Genomic DNA, 15893 nt, shown 5'->3' with positions numbered 1-15893 from the left:
CCAAAACTGCCCCAACCCATTTCCTACAACAAAAACAAATTTACGCCTACCATGCATCGTTTAGTAACAGTATGACATATTTTAGAGTAATTGATTGGTAAGTCACAGCATTTTTCACCGCCCCCTCCCTAAAGTGAACGCCAGCACCCCGATAGCTGGTGACTTGTCGGCAGACGCTCGAGCGACATCGGCAAGAGCAGCCGCAGTAAAGCAATCGTAGGCACTCGAAAGCAATCGGAACGCTTCCATCGCACTTCCAATCCACGCTTGTCGTTTCCAATGCAGCCGGCCTCGAATTGAGTGGATGACGTCACATCCATGCAATGACGTCATTTTGGCTGAGCGCTACGAAATACCGCAGATGACGGTGTGATGACTGAGAGTTTTATAGACGTACGTGCGCCTATTAACGATCGGGCTTGCAGTGAAGTGCTCAACATATTTCTTGGTTGCGCAGAAACTCGGTATAACTATAATAACACAAATACAAGAGGGGGAATTTATTAGCAACTAACAATTAGAGGAATGGAGGTTGCACTACCAAGCAACGGAGCGATGGCAACAGGAGATGCGATCCCAGCTGAGGATTCACAGAACCATATGGGGCCGGTGTACATCGTGGACTCCATCAGGAAAACACGACGGAAAAAGGTACGGCATGGCTGGGGCTTTTCTGATTGCTGTTTGCAGAACTGATCAACATTGTAACTGGCCACTTTGTCTGCACGAAACCTTTACATTGATTCAACTTTCAAAGCATCCATACTTATATATTGACAAGTGAGAACAGAACTGGAAGTATGCATATTCAAACCGTCGTATCTAAAATCTCACTGGAGACATCTTTAATTCTTTCTCTTTATTCTCTTGAAGTAAAGTTTTCTTTATTTTTTAAGCCTCCATTTTCATCCCTTCTTCGTGTGATGTAATATGGTGTAATGAGCAACTTACGAAGAAAAAGCATTATCTTAAAACCTTCTAATAAAGGCCCTTGCATTTGGTAGGTTTTGAGTGCTAAATTATATCTATGTACGCAGAGCGGAAGCGCTTGAAATTAATTGTACTCGTTAAGCAGGAATGGTGAATGTGTGTGGCCATGGACCCACTTTTGACATTGCATGCTAAGCTTATTTGTTGTTGAATTACACAAGCACGAGGACAAGGCGTTATTGTGAAATAATTCCCTTGATTGTAGAACTCCCTCGTGCATCCGTTCCAAACCACTTGCCCGTTTGCCATTACATATTAAAACATTGGTCGAGTCTGCTTCATGGAAACGATGTTGACTCTGCGGTCAACAACTAAAATTCCCATAAATTTCTGATAATGACATTTCATAATTCTTTATGGAGGAAGTCGTCTCACCACGTTTAATATAGCAATTCACCGATTAATTAAGCTTTTGTTCTTTTACCCAGATTTTACAACTTGAAATCATTATTTTTATCTGGAAAAGAAGGCCCGTAAAATCTTGTTGTACCCTTCCTCGTAAACGACAGAGAAAGATTAAGGGTTGAATCATCATTAGGATTGCGACATTGCTTAGCCATTCGTAGAACCAAAACTCAAAACAAGTAAATGCCACACCCTTCTTCGTTGCTCATGACACAAAATAGGGCGTACCCTCTAAAGGCAAAAGTGAAGAACTCACTCTCAAGGAGAGTGAGTCACTTATAATTCCATTCCAAAAGAATGAGTGAGTCTCTCATAATTCTATTCCAAATCAGTGAAAAACCACTCTTTAAAGAATAAAAACCACTCCAAAAGACTGATCATCACTCAAAATAAAAGCGATATGAAGGACAACTCTTTTTCAAGTTGATCATCGATCTGTGGAAGAGTGGAAATTTCACTCTTTTAAGAGACTTTTTACTCTTTTTAGAGTGGTTCTCGCTTTTTAAAAGTGAATTAATAAGGAACTCACGCTTTTTGAGAGTGAGTTTTTCACTCCTTTACATGCTCAAAATCCCAGTTGGGTGAACCTGACATGATAACGGAGCTTAAAATTTACATGAGATCATTCATAATTTTCCCTTCCTTTTGCTCAGTGTTTTCACACGGCGACTGCCATCAATGATTCTCGCTTAAGTTGATTCCATTTGAAGTTTGTGCGTTCGTCGTATATCGGCATACTCTCTAAATTCCAAAGAATGAAAATTCACTCAATTTGAGTGAAAATTCAATCCCACAGATTGAAATTAAGGACCAGACGAATTGGAGTGAAATTTTTTCACTCCAAAAGACTGAAATTTCATTCGAGCTTCTACCGGAAGGGGCTATTTTCAGCTTTTTCAGTCTAAATTCAGAGTGATTTTCACTCTTAAACGTCTTGTCCCTAATTTCACCCTTTCCTATTTAGAGTGTACTCTACGCTTGAATCATTTATCACAAATTATACATTACTTCTGTTGTTGGTTGCAGGGCGGGCTAGAGTACCTTGTAAAATGGAAAGGATGGCCTGCCAAGTAAGTGTTTACAAATTTCAGGAAATTCAAGGTTTTATTTCCGTAGTATAATCCTGACACTATTAACAACATCTTTACAGACACCATGAACCATTTTTTTTATACGCTGTCTCAGTTGAAAAGTCATCAATATTAACAAACTAAAATGGGAAATCTAGTACCGAAAATCCAACTTTTGAGGTGTCAAATTTACAGGGAGGGACACCCCGGGGGTGCACACATTGTTTTTTGCAGGGGGCATCGAAAGCCGAAGAAGTGCAGTCTTGTACATAGGTTGTGTAGGGGGATGGGGGTAGCAAGAGGAGGGGTCGGGGGACGTGCCCCTCGTAATTGGGTCACTGGATGCATGGGCATTAACAATGAGTCAGTGTTGGCCAAAAAGTCGTTGCTAAAACTAATCAAGAAATTTTCTCGAGTCAAAATAGAACCAAAAATCACACTAGAAAGGGAACTAAAACTTCCGCTTATTTTAAAGTCGTGCTAATCAATTTCAATTATTCCTTTCCTGTGAAGATTCAATACTTGGGAACCCGAAGAAAACATCCTGGATGTGACTCTCATCAAACTCTTTCAGCAACGAAAAGAGAGGTAGGCCTACGCCCTTCCTCATTCTGAAAGAGCGTTGTGACCGGACTTGAGTGCGACCGACACGACATCATTTACAAGATTCTGTGTCTTCTCTTTTCGTAATTTTCTTCACTCACATTCTGCAGAACCTGCCTGCTGCGCGTCCTGAAGTATTCACCGCACTGACCAAGTTTTTAATTTCCTTATAACACAGTCGTATTTCATGACGTTCACATTAATATTCGCCATTTGAGCAACCTCACGGGGCAAGTCATATACACTCCAAATCAAAAGGTTTCGGCACATATCTCAAGAGAAACGAAAACAATTTTAACGTCCCCCATGTGAGGATTTCCATTCAAGTTTAAGAACTCAGAAAAATCACCTGTAAGAAGCTGGTACTTGCGCTGGCCACTTTTATAGACCCCGCACTGAGGATTACGAAAGGACATCCTCTCGCCAGCTGAAAAACACATCAAATATTAATATCCGGTATTCGGTGCATGTTTCTCACAAACACCCCGGAGGCTGACAGTTTTTATTTACACCAATAGCCCATATTTCCGTTTATAAACAGAGAAATGCTGGTTATCTATTCACACTAATAACTTCATTCTACCGACAGAGCCCGGCAGCGCAAACTGAGCGCCCGCCGTGGGAGCTGCAACGGGGCCAGAGAAGCGGGCGTACGCCCACCACATGTCGTAATACTCAAGGTAATTATCGGTCTCGTGAATTTATCTCTGATTAAACCAACTGCTGTACGTGGGCCGAAGTAAACAATTATTTCTTTTAAATCTCTAAAGGGATTGGGTCTCCTGGGAAATAAAAATGAAGGTGGAAGCCACAGGGCAGGATGTTTGTTTCTGAAAAGTGCAATCATTGATTTTGCAGAAAAGAGAAGATTTAACATAAAGGGTATGCAGCAGTCTTTTTTTATCTCTCTCAAACCGTTATCTTGGAAAACAATCCTGAGTTTTTAAACTCAGGGGCAAGAGTCATAACTATCCTTTCTCATCTATATATTTACATACTTATTTTGTACAAGAAAAGATCAATGTAAAAAGAACGGATACGAATAATAATTTATTCAATTTCCCGCAAACATCAAAACAAATCTTAATCCAAACCAATTATTTTTTGTCAGGAAATGTTGTATAGATGCACGCATCAAAATAAATATGCCTCTTTCAGCGGATCACTTTCTCGAAAACTGTGAATAGAATTTTCTTGGAACTCTCTAAATTATGGGGATATCTGCCACTTGAGAGTCGTCACTTGTGCGACTAATGCAAGCTAGTACCCCCTTCAATTACGAGTCCCATGCCAGCGATATGCTAGATAAATGTTCATTACTCCTACACACTCTCATGCGTGTATTGGTACATTAAAACCTACAGTCCATTCCACCTGCGTTTAATATTTAACGGAACTGATACACGCTTCTGCAGTAGCTAACCCAATGTACAAAACCGCGCAATGTTGGCCGAGAAACGGTTCCACTCCGCAGGTTTCCGCCATATGGAAATAACCAAACAAACACCACTGTTATACTGACTGTTGATACAAAAATGGTACATTTTATTAGCTTGTCGGGGTAATACAGTTTTTCTTATGTACAATTTTCCTTTAAAAAAATCAACGAAACATTTTCGTCGTTCAAACTGCTTTAAAACGATTTATTGATTTATGTCAGGAAGTCATCAAATACCATAGTAATGACCTGAACATCTGCTTTTATATCTTTTTTTTACTTAGTTTTTTTGCTGGCAGAGACTGCATATACACATAGGCATAAACTATATTGGAGGTTAACAGAAGCCGTTGAAGAATGTAAATTATTCGCCCACATAGATATTCCAACATTCCTTCTGGCCGATGTTCTTTTCGCTGATGTTAAAATTCTTGTGATCTGTTTCTCGAATTTTTTTAGAATGGATTACGGTGAAATCACGCCCATCTGCGGTTTTATTGTAGTATTTTAGATATGTGAATGTCATGTTACAACATGGGAATCGTTAGGGAACGGACTTGAATATCAGTGTCAAAAATATCACGTCAACAGAAATGGAGATATTTAGTTAACTAGGAGTTTAAATCAATACAGCAACAAACAAACAAATAAACACGCAATCGAATTAGCCAACATTATGGTTATGTTAAATCGACGAGGAAGATTCTCCATTAATAAAAAATAATTGTTGACGATGTCATCTCTGAGCAAACTGCGGTCCATGCATGTATTTATATCTATACATATCGTGGGCGGACCTCTTCAATTTTAAGGATTAATCATGTAGCTCTATATAGGCCAACACTGTGCGCCATTATGGGAGATCCACAGTTGGGGCTTCATCCTGATGGCGCCCGAGCGCGTCAGCTGCTGGGTCCGTGACCTTGTTGTGCTCTCGGGCGATCGTTTTCGCGCCTACTTAGTCAGTCAGTTAATCAAATTGACCTCCTAATTGGCGATTTCATTCAAGAATCAATCGATGGTTCGTGACTGCGACCAGCAAACACACTGTAATATACCTTGAGTGCACAAGTTAGAATTCTCGAGCGATGTCTGTAAATTGCATGCGAATTTGTATTCGTTTGGCATGTTTCAATTAACTTAACAATATTGGTTGCTCATGTACCATTACCTTCGGCTATTATACAGCCAGCACGGTAGTCTAAAATTAGAACGGACATTGTTTATTCAACCAAGACGTAAATACTTTGGGGTTATCTGTAACGAAGTAAACATATTAATTGCGTATTGTTTCAACTGCCTTGGGCGAACGACCAGTGGAAAGAGCAAATGTATTCCAGATAACAGCAAGTAGCATTTCAAGGAAACCCTGAGTGTATGCTTTAAGATAACGATCGAACACGCGATTTAAAAAAAAAAAATGCGCATTATTTTGGAGATTATTTTCGGTATTAAAAAATATTTTCGGTACCGTTACTCACAAAACAGAAGTCATGAATTACCAACACGTAAAAAATGGGTTTTTTTCCCTAAATAGTATACTGTACGTCATACCCACCTTTATTCGCAATGAATTTATATCTACTTGTGTTTAGCCCACTATAGTTGTCATGTTTTGCCCTCAACTTAAGGCAAAGGTCGCATCACACTCAAAGTCTGTTTGATTTCACTCCATTCCTTTCTAACATCCATAAAACAACATTCAACATTATTTCTGCCCGGGGACTATTTTACACCGTGACCAACTAACTCAAATGTCGCAACAACCATACCGTAAAAAAATAAGATCTTATTAAAGTTTATACACGTGTACATGTACCATTGACGCGAGCAATCTTGAAACGAGAACTAATCATCATGGACACTGTTGCCAAGCAGGTAATCAAATACCTGTAGTGAGGGCTTCACAGTAAATCGAATTTGTTTATCCATACTTGGCAATAATACGATCAGCCAAGACGTACTTCGTGACGTCTTTGTTTCTCGTGACGTGCCCCCTTAATCGTTCTCGACATGGATTTTTTCTACTGCGGTATCTGCGAACGCAATATCGACCACTTCAAAACCTTTTTCCCATGTACACTTTGGTCCAATGAACATAAATAACCTCAATTAAAATGCTCATGCGCAATGCGTTATAGATTTTAGAGACTTAACGATTTAATATCGGATTTAAAATAGTGGCCCGCACTTAACCATGCTGAAGCTGATCATTAAAGTGAAAACGGCACCCTGGCTATAACTTTTTTCCATTGATCTCAAGTTGATAGCTTTGTAAAAAAAAACATTGCTATGATCACTATGGTTTTGTAACTGTTTGCACAATGGTCACAGCTTTTTTTGCTTTTGTTTGGTTTTTCACTCTCAAGTTTTTACTTTTCCTCCAGGATGGTAAAAGCTGTTACGCCACCAAGAAGAATCGGATGAGAAATAAATCGCATCATTCTAGCTCATCAACGCAGTCGCCATCTGGCCTTGAGGATGCACTAGTCGCCCCGTTATGCCGTCTTTCGCCCACTGCACCTGACAGGTATAGCGCCGTTAATCAAGAACAGCGAGGACCCGACACCTTGCCCACGATTACCACGCAGAAATCGGAAGACCGCGAGCGTGAACACGCGAGCAGGGCCCCGCGGCAGCTGGACTGCCTTCGAGGAATTAAATTCAAGCTGGGCTGGCGGTACGACAGCGCTCCCTTCGCCAACCATGACGTCAATGCCTTGACTTCGCCTCCCCCCGGGGGCAACATCTCAGCGGTAATTCCACCCTTCGTCCGAAGGGATTCCCATCAGGAGCCGAAAAGATCGGATTATACAGACAGTCATCTCTCGGAGCTTGGGGGAGTAACTCAGACCACCAAGCCCGCCTTCGGCTGTATCAGTGAGAAAATAACTCCGGCATCTAACGATCCGCCACACGTTGGGGTCAGCATCAACTCCACCAACTGTCAATCGGATGAGGCAAGGCGCGAAACATCAATAGGCAGATCGGACGATATTTGTCAGTTGGCGGCAAAAAAGGTTTCTGCTATTGCAACCGATGGCGCCAAAATAAGTGGAGGGATCAGGGCCGATGTAGGCAGTGACGTCAACAGGGAACAAAGTGAAGCCTGTGAAACCATTGACTTAAAAACAAACTCTCGAGACGAGGTAAACAACTACAGCTGGTCGAGTTGTCTGGGACGCTCCAACAAGGGGATTGGAATTATTCTATCGAGAGAACACAATGTTTGGAACGTGAAAAGCACAAGACATTGAATAGAATTGACCGATCGCTCCCGCTAAATCACGTGACCTATAAGTGGGTATCAACCCATGACGTGTGTTTCGAGTGTTGTTTAAACAATAATGCCAATTTACAAATAGCACCACTTTACAGTATGGAACCCAGCACATCAGTAGTCTGAGTACGGTACCTACTGAATACCGTCGGCTTTATTTCTGGTTAATGATACTTATGAAACACTTTGCTTTTGGTGGACGTGTTTGATGATATTTAATACCGACCATAGGTCACGTGACTTAGCGGGCGCAATCGGTCTATTGGAATTTCACGACTGAAGGACTCAAGTAAAGCCAAGGAATCCACAAACGATTTACTTTCACGAGGGTTTGTTACCAATAAAGATGATAGCAAAACATTTAAAGTCAGGAAATTGCCAGCAAAACTCTTGGGCCTGGAAATCTGCTTCAGACAAAGGTAAACTGCGTTCCTTCACAAAATACTGTTCCGGTCCTTCCCCTTGAAAACTCAAGAGTCAACGAAAATGCGAGATAGATGTAATGCATTTATATCTAGTATTACAGAGATGTGCAAGTGTAAGATGAAGCCCTAGAGACATCGAGGAATAAAAGAAACGACAGATATTAAACCTTTCTTCCGAGTGTATAAAACTTTTAAAAATAAACGGTTTATTTGATGGATCAGAAATACTGTCTCGTGTATATGTAATCAAGAATCACTTTAAAGTTTTAAATCCTGTTCCACAAGTTCAGCACGATTCACCGATTGCCTCTGATTCTAAAAAACACACTTAGTTGTGTAAATATGACCAAGGAAATAGGCTCCTGTCGACCAAAATATTTGGGTGATCTTATTTTACATCAGACTTAAAATATCTTTTGTTAAAAACAGTGGATAAATGTCATAAAACCTGTACATACAAAATGTATAAAAACAAACACTGTATTTGAGCAAAAATTCATTTCCAACAAGCTATTTTTGGTTCAATGTAAGTGGCAGTGATCACAGATAATTTTTTCACAGTATAAAATATACAAATATTTATTTTAAGGCTGATAATAAAGTCTGCTGACTATATAACCGGCATTCCAGACTTTCCACTTGTTTCCAACCTGTTTTTCTAAGTTTGCTTGAAATGCAATCATGGGTGTGAGTGGGCAGGGGGGTGTTCAAGATATCTCCCCCCTTTTGACTGTGGGAAATGGGCCATTTGATCCCCCACACACATTTTTGGCAGAGAGAGACCCCCCAGAAGTGTGTATTTTGGATTCATTTTCAAATGTTCAAACTGTAAAATTGAGAACAAACAAAACTTTTCTATGCCAGGTTATGGCAGGTAAGCATGCAACAAAAGATGTACATCTGTATCATGAACCGTCCCCCTGCAGGTAATGTTGTGCCCCGCCCTCCACTTCACCTTTAACTCCTGTCAAATATCAGTAATACCAGAATACTTTTAGTCTCCTAATTCTCAGTCTGCCATAGCCATAAGGCTGGCTTGCTTTTGGCGTGAGCACGAGCTCAATATTTGACATCAAATCAAGTATCTGCTCTACACATTTCAACTCGAGTGAAATTTGCTGCAAATGTTTCGTGACGCCAAATTTGCTTCGCTTTTGCCTGAAGTATGAACCGATCATCATGCTGATCTTCCTTTGGTTCTAACTTTGGTTCTGACTTTGGTTCCCCGGCTGTTGTCCTAATTATAATCATCCCTGCTCACCGTGCCAAAATCATATTTGAAACATCAGCTCCCTGGGGAGTATACAGCTAAATGTAGTCACTTTTTACGCCAACGGTAAATCAAACGCAGCCGTCTCTACCCTCACAGGCACCCACTTATACTCTTTGGCGGAGAGAGGCAAGTGGGAGTAAGGTGACTTGCCCAAGGTCACAACGCGTGACCTACAGCTGGATTTGAACCTCCAACCCTATGTTTGTGAGTCACAAACCCTAACCGCCAGGCTACATGTGTTGCCATCACCAATTCTCAGACACATGAGATCACTTTGAAGAGCTCCTCAATCGGTCAGGAGTGCGGGTGGCACTCCTGGGGCCCTGAGATGCTCTCTGGTCATTCAAGATTTGTAGCGATTTGGCAGCCTCCCTGCAAAAAACAACAAGAACAGCACACTCCTCAACATCCAAATCATCATGAACAGCAAGTTGGGAAGATATCTCCGCCATGTTCGACTGCCTTAGTGGGCAGTCGATCCCACTGGACTGAAAGGGGAAGGGTAACATGATGGAAAGGAACAATCTTAGGGTAGTGCAAACTGCTCAATCGAGGTGCAGTATGTTTATATATATGAATAAGCAGTTCATCATTTAAGAACTACTGTACTCTTCTCATATTAACTAAGTATTGCCTATGCCGCATTATATAATTTACATATTTGCTTCAATGACTGGAAACAAGGCTCATAAAGGAATATCCAGTATTGTCATTTATATTGGATTTCCAAGTACTAAAATTAAATCAGTGTGCCGTTATTGGACGAAGCAGCCAGATTGACTGGAACATGAAATCACTAAAGAACAAGGAACAATCACAATGTCCTTTTTGATATCAATTTTGGTGGTTCCCTATCACTCAGGAGCATGGGAAATCATAGGTGTTTACCAGTGCACAGTACCTGGTAGTATTGTGCTCGCATGTAATTGCATATGGTGGTCTCATCACCACAGAGTTGAAACACTTCCGAACTTTGAGCAGACTTAGTTGGAAATTTTGATGCTGAACAAGAAAAACTGGATTTGGTGATCCAACTTAATTCTGTTGGATCAGTGTGTAACCCAGGGTTTGTCGTTGGAGGGGGGCTTGGACTGGAATTCACCCCCCGAAATAGCTCAGGACTCTCAAGGCCGCTACCCCAACTCCCGGTTGTGCCACAAAGTACTATGATGTGTGGCTATAAGATGTGGCTGTTTAATTGTATCTTTATTACTCAGAAATCGAAAAACCCCAAAAGTGAAAACCTCTGACCGGCTCGTGCCCCCCAAGCTGCCACCTTGGGTGTACCACTGGCTTCGATTACATCATACACCCGATATCAATAATGATGTCTACTTCTGATTATCTGTACCTTGCCAGTGGCCCTTCGGATCGTACCCTCTCCTTCAGTGCCCTCATGATCTTGATGTTGGTCAGGCCCAGGCTGGCGAAGGTCCGGATGATCTGGAGGCGGACATAGTCGCAGGAGTCCAACTCCAACATCTCCAGCAGTGTGCGGATAATCTTGTCTGCCTTCATGCCCAAGACACCCTGGAAAGCAGGGCACGGGGGGAAAGTGACCAAGGTAAGGAGCCTGCTAAGCACATTTTTATGCTAACAGAGGCTCCATGTATGTCATGGAGACCGTAAGCAGTAGACACAGCCAAATAGTGCTTATGGTAAGTAAAATCTTCTGCTATAGTAAGCAGGACTTTTCTGCTGACTGTCAAGCAGCTTTGTGAAATAGGGCCCAGGCCTTAAAGAGTCTGCAGATGGATGACTGGGTCGCAAGGACTTGGATCAAGGGTCTTCTGTAATTCTCTCCAAGAGTGGAAATTAGAATGGCTCAGCTGGACAACATCATGCGGGTGGAATGGTCCACATATCCAATGAGATCAGAGGAACACTCAGACAAAAACCGAACAGTCTGATTGGGTTTGGTATAAAGATACCATGCACATGCTTTTGGACAGGTGTTTTGTTGATGGATATTACTACTTGTGAATTACTGCTTGTGACCTGTACTTTCATACAGTATTCACCGTGTTAGGCATTACATAAGTGTGAAGAGAAAAGGTGAGTGGGATACAAATAAGGTACAACCCCAAGAGCATCAAACTTTTACCAGCTTCTATCATGCATTGAGTGTGCTCTATTTTTTATGGGTGTGGAAAAACCCACACTTCCTGTTGGGTTTTATGACCAAAAAAATAGAGTTAAAGATAGAATTGGAGTTTGTCAGTGCCAGTCTGCATTTCCCGATGTCCACTATTACACTAGTCCAGCAGCAGAGAGCTGCACTCTGAATAAGGGACGGTGGAAGGTTTGGCTTTTAAGTAATCTTAGAGAACTGCTATCTTGTAAATGTTTTGAAATGGCATTAGATATTGAAATGTATGACTATTTCTAAGAGAGGAATACTCACCACAGCTATGACTGCGTGAGCTCTGCTATCATCATCGTCATCCTCTAACTTCCTGTAGAGATGACAAGAAATACAGGAAATGTAGAATTACAAACAATTAAGGGTCTTCATCTTCATATAAACGCAGAACTTAGTTACAGCAAAGCCTGTGCCAATTTTCAGATATAAAATGAGTTTGAAGGGAAGCATCGGCTGTACTTGGATGCCATCAAACAACAGTTTTTTTTTCCCTCCATCGATGAAAAAAAATGCAGCTAATATACCCACAAGACAAAATTGCAACTGCTTGAGAAATCTTTCGAGGGAACACAAGTTGATTCGACTGTTGGACAAATTTAATGCCTGTTGTCACTTTTGTTCAGAAGGGAATGATCCGTCATAATTTCAAAAGTTCTTCGCACTCTTTTTTGTTGGGATAGCTGATTTCCGTCTATCATCCAACCCAAACAAGCCTAGTCTATTTCACTACATTTAATTCTACACCAGCGGCAACTTATGGCAGGATACTTAGTAACATGTTATTGAATCATTAAAACAAAAGAAAAAATTTACATATGGTTAGCTCCAAGATCTGATGTACCTTGTGAATTTTAAAGAGCTATACCCTCGCCCATACCAGATACAGACAGTAAAACTTTTATCAACTTACTTTTCCACAAGATCTGCCACTAGTTCTCTCAGATCCAAGGCTGTCAGCGTGGTGGCTATTTCACTACGTACCTCCTGCAGGGCAAAGACATATCAACGCATTTCTGAAGAAGGAATCTTTCCTTGGGGTGCAGCAAACATTTGACAGGCAGGAATCCTGTCCTTAATGAGCCTTCAAGATCTTAAACCTTACGGGCCTCTTACCCTGCTTGGGTCATCGTAAAGTCTTCTCTCCAAGATGTTAAAAACCATCTGAACATCTTCATCTGTTTTCATGTGCTTGGTGCCTGAATAAGCAATAACAAAATCCTTCAATCCATATAAAAACTGTAAATGGTTCCATGAACAAATTTCTCATTTAACTTAGTGCACTAAAATTAATCAGTTTTGTTAACATCATGGGAACTAGTATGTATGATGAACACACTTGAAAATTTCTGGATATGCTGTTGGGATGAAATGACTACAGCTACCTACCACTTAGGACCCAGTAACAATTGCCATGACTCTGCATACATGAACCTAGCATTTTGAGTGCAGGAAAAATTGTAACAAAAGTACTTATTGACCTTGAGGAATGTTGGTCTGGCAACAGCCATATTGTGCTTTTGTATTTGGAGTATTGCACCTGCTGTAGGATGGTACTCTGTACTCACCAAGAAGAACCAGTAGTCTGGCTGCAGCCACCCTATGCTTCCAGGACTTAGAGAATTGCATCTGGTGGAGGACCATCTTGACAACGTCTGGTTCCCGGGCATTCATCTGTCTGACGAGAATCTCAAGCGACTGTATGGTGTAGAAAATGTTGGGTTATCATTTGTCAATTTGTTTCCAAATTCACAGTAAGTTTTTAACAAAAAACAGATCAACAAAAATTCATCCGTTCAAGGTTTCAATATTTATCAACTCAATATATCAAAAACGAAAGGATATGATGTATTTGGATAAAGATTTACAAAACAAGGCAATCTACATCAAGTGTTCAAGGGGTAAAACAAGAAATGATGAGACTCAAATGGAGAGGCAAGACGAATGAGAGGGAGTTCAATAAACTGATGAACTCTCCATAGAAAACAAGATCAAGGGGTAAAAGCACAATATAATTGTGATAACATAAAGATAACGAGAAATGAACAGTTGTAACAGAGCAACGAAGGCTCAAAGGCAACATGCTCGAAATCACAAATTCTGCAATATGCAAGAGAATCGATGTGGAATACTCCTGAAATTCTACGGTGCATTTATTCAAGCCCTATAAAATTACAAAATTTTAAAAACAAATATGATATTAAATTGATAAGAGCAAAATACAAAGAACATTTTATATCCGCTGTTTGTAATGATGTAAGATGCTCACAGCAGTGAACTTCATTTGGTCTCTAGCGACACGGAATCATGAGCACACCCACCCTTGATATGACATTGGTGTCTTTGCTTGTCAGGCTTCCCTTCAGCTTCTTCTTGGCACTGGCATCAGACACACCAAAGCATCCAAGGCAGACAGCACAGTCAAAGCCAAGATCCCCTGAGTCTTTAGACCCACAGATGTCCCTCAGAATCGAGATCAGTTTCTTGGTGTGGGGGCTTTTCTGTGGTGAAACAAGCAAGATCTGTGACCCACCATCCTTCAAACAGCCAACCACACAATGGACATCTTTCCTTGGTAAAAAAGTCATGAACGCAGTAAAAAAATATCCACTGAAGCCTTTTTTTGGCTTTTTTACAAAGAGGTTATAGGTCAACTTGAGGTCCATCCTTATCTTCCACAAGATTTCAATGGTCAGAGCCAACAGGTGCTTCAAAGGAGGAGAATTCAATGCTGACTTCTATGCTGAAAACTATAATACAGATTATCATGCAAATTGCAACATGAATTCGATTCTTCCTGCTATTTGAACGAGTATTTATGAATCACTAAAAAAAATATGAAATTTTTCCTTTGGAAAGTAGTCTTCACACCAAGAGCTTTTGCTTCATTGACAGGGCACTTGTTGGTCTTACCTTATCAGCCAGCTGTATGTGCCTGGCATTGATGAGAGTCTTGACCAGATCTGACCTGACATCCTGGTTTCCCTCCCCCATGTATTTGACAATGACTTCCAGTGCATGTTCGCTCCAGTACCCCAGGGAGACCATGGACTTGGCAGCTTCGTACCGAACCCTCAAATCCGAGTCAGTTTGTACCTGCATGGCCAACAGGAGTAGATATGCATTGTAATTTCATGATAGCAAGGAATTTCTTTGTTCTGACCGCAACGAGCAATACCAGGCTCGGCAGTGAGCCATTTCTGTAGCATCTAGTTGACCTCAGTAGACAACAAAAAGTATTTTCTTATAGCTTTTTGGATGAACCGTTGGTAGAACGTCAAATGATGTTGATCACTAGATCAGTTTATTGTAGACTGAACCACTTCAACCAACTCACCGCTTTCACAAGGGCTGACAAGACCTCTTTCTGGCTGCAGTCTAATGAGCCAAGATGCTGTTAACAGAGTGGAAACTTTCATAGTTATGAACAGGCAAGAAAATGAGTTTTGTTATAGAGTATCATATTCATAGGCTAATGACACTCTATAATTTCAGAAATGCTTTGTTCTGAAAAAATTCTACAATCCAAAAAACTTCGTCTTAATTTATTCCTTAGTTAGCTCATTAGCTCGAGATGGAAAAGATCAAACATTATCAAATCTCTCACAAACTGAAAGTCATAAGAAATTAATATCAACAGAGATCAATGTTCTACAGCCTGGCTAAACTCAATTGGGGCAAAAATGTTGCAATTTAGAGTTGATCCACAGCCATTACACCGATTAAAATGTTTCCTACATACTGATACTGAATTCCCCCACCAATTGACCAATGAATGTTGAACATACACACCATGGCTGCATCTCTGCGTTCCTCTACTCTTTCTGATGTCAACCTCTTCAAAATATCCTGAAGAGACAAGGGCAAAACCTTTTTCTATTATCAACCTTTTTATTGGTGAGTTGCACGATTTGGACACAGCTGAAAAAAGGTATAAAGAAATATCACTTTGTCAGAGTCTGGAAATACTGATGTGAGTAAAGATTCCTCAGTAAGACTGACAATATTCCATAGCACATACGAATAAGAGTGTTTGAGCCTAAGACTTCTCTGGTATGGTTGTTAACAATTGCCTTGAATTGTTGGACAAAAATCACTTGTCCCGGCTGCAAAGAATCAGATTTGCGGCAGTCAAATCGTTTTAGAAAAAATGGGTAACTACCAAAATTCTCTTCCATTTGAGGCTGTCTTTGTCTAAGTTCAGCGTACTGAGCTTCCTCCCTGCAGTTTATTGGGTAAAAAGAAGAAAAGATGGAGACCATCAGAAAA

General features: G+C 40.7%; 2 protein-coding genes across 7 annotated transcripts in view; one reads left to right on the top strand and one right to left on the bottom strand.

The window, feature by feature from the left end:
• The first annotated feature begins 154 nt into the window (after positions 1-154).
• LOC110981827 (uncharacterized) lies at positions 155-8828 on the top strand. The gene is made up of 5 exons (XM_022239781.2): positions 155-651; positions 2422-2465; positions 2979-3053; positions 3658-3748; positions 6894-8828. The coding sequence occupies exons 1-5, from the start codon at positions 526-528 to the stop codon at positions 7761-7763; spliced, it is 1206 nt and encodes a 401-aa protein (XP_022095473.2). The 5' UTR covers positions 155-525; the 3' UTR covers positions 7764-8828.
• Positions 8380-15893, bottom strand: part of LOC110981826 (uncharacterized) — a 22061-nt gene continuing 14547 nt past the window's right edge. For all 6 annotated transcript variants that reach the window (XM_087139207.1, XM_087139205.1, XM_087139204.1 and 3 more), the window contains 11 exons: positions 15787-15845; positions 15417-15473; positions 14962-15018; positions 14538-14720; positions 13946-14125; positions 13193-13322; positions 12741-12823; positions 12538-12611; positions 11889-11940; positions 10836-11014; positions 8380-9856 (listed from right to left, as the gene is read on the bottom strand). In XM_087139207.1, coding sequence (XP_086995333.1) covers positions 9754-9856; positions 10836-11014; positions 11889-11940; positions 12538-12611; positions 12741-12823; positions 13193-13322; positions 13946-14125; positions 14538-14720; positions 14962-15018; positions 15417-15473; positions 15787-15845 — 1157 coding nt within the window. In that variant the 3' untranslated portion in view covers positions 8380-9753. The remainder of the gene's footprint in view (positions 9857-10835; positions 11015-11888; positions 11941-12537; positions 12612-12740; positions 12824-13192; positions 13323-13945; positions 14126-14537; positions 14721-14961; positions 15019-15416; positions 15474-15786; positions 15846-15893) is intronic.

Source organism: Acanthaster planci, linkage group LG07, assembly GCF_054643075.1.
Source record: "Acanthaster planci isolate LZ-2023a linkage group LG07, COTS_SCS, whole genome shotgun sequence".
Classification (NCBI taxonomy): Eukaryota; Metazoa; Echinodermata; class Asteroidea; order Valvatida; family Acanthasteridae; genus Acanthaster; species Acanthaster planci.
The sequence above is the reverse complement of the archived record's forward strand: the minus strand, read 5'-3'. Positions and strand labels throughout refer to the sequence as shown.

Bases quoted from the DNA above. Each gene is read 5' to 3' on its own strand.
- LOC110981827 (XM_022239781.2), top strand. From the start codon at position 526: ATGGAGGTTGCACTACCAAGCAACGGAGCGATGGCAACAGGAGATGCG. The intron at 3,054-3,657 runs GTAGGCCTACGC...TTCTACCGACAG, and splicing joins TTTCAGCAACGAAAAGAGAG to AGCCCGGCAGCGCAAACTGA. The intron at 3,749-6,893 runs GTAATTATCGGT...CTTTTCCTCCAG, and splicing joins CACATGTCGTAATACTCAAG to GATGGTAAAAGCTGTTACGC.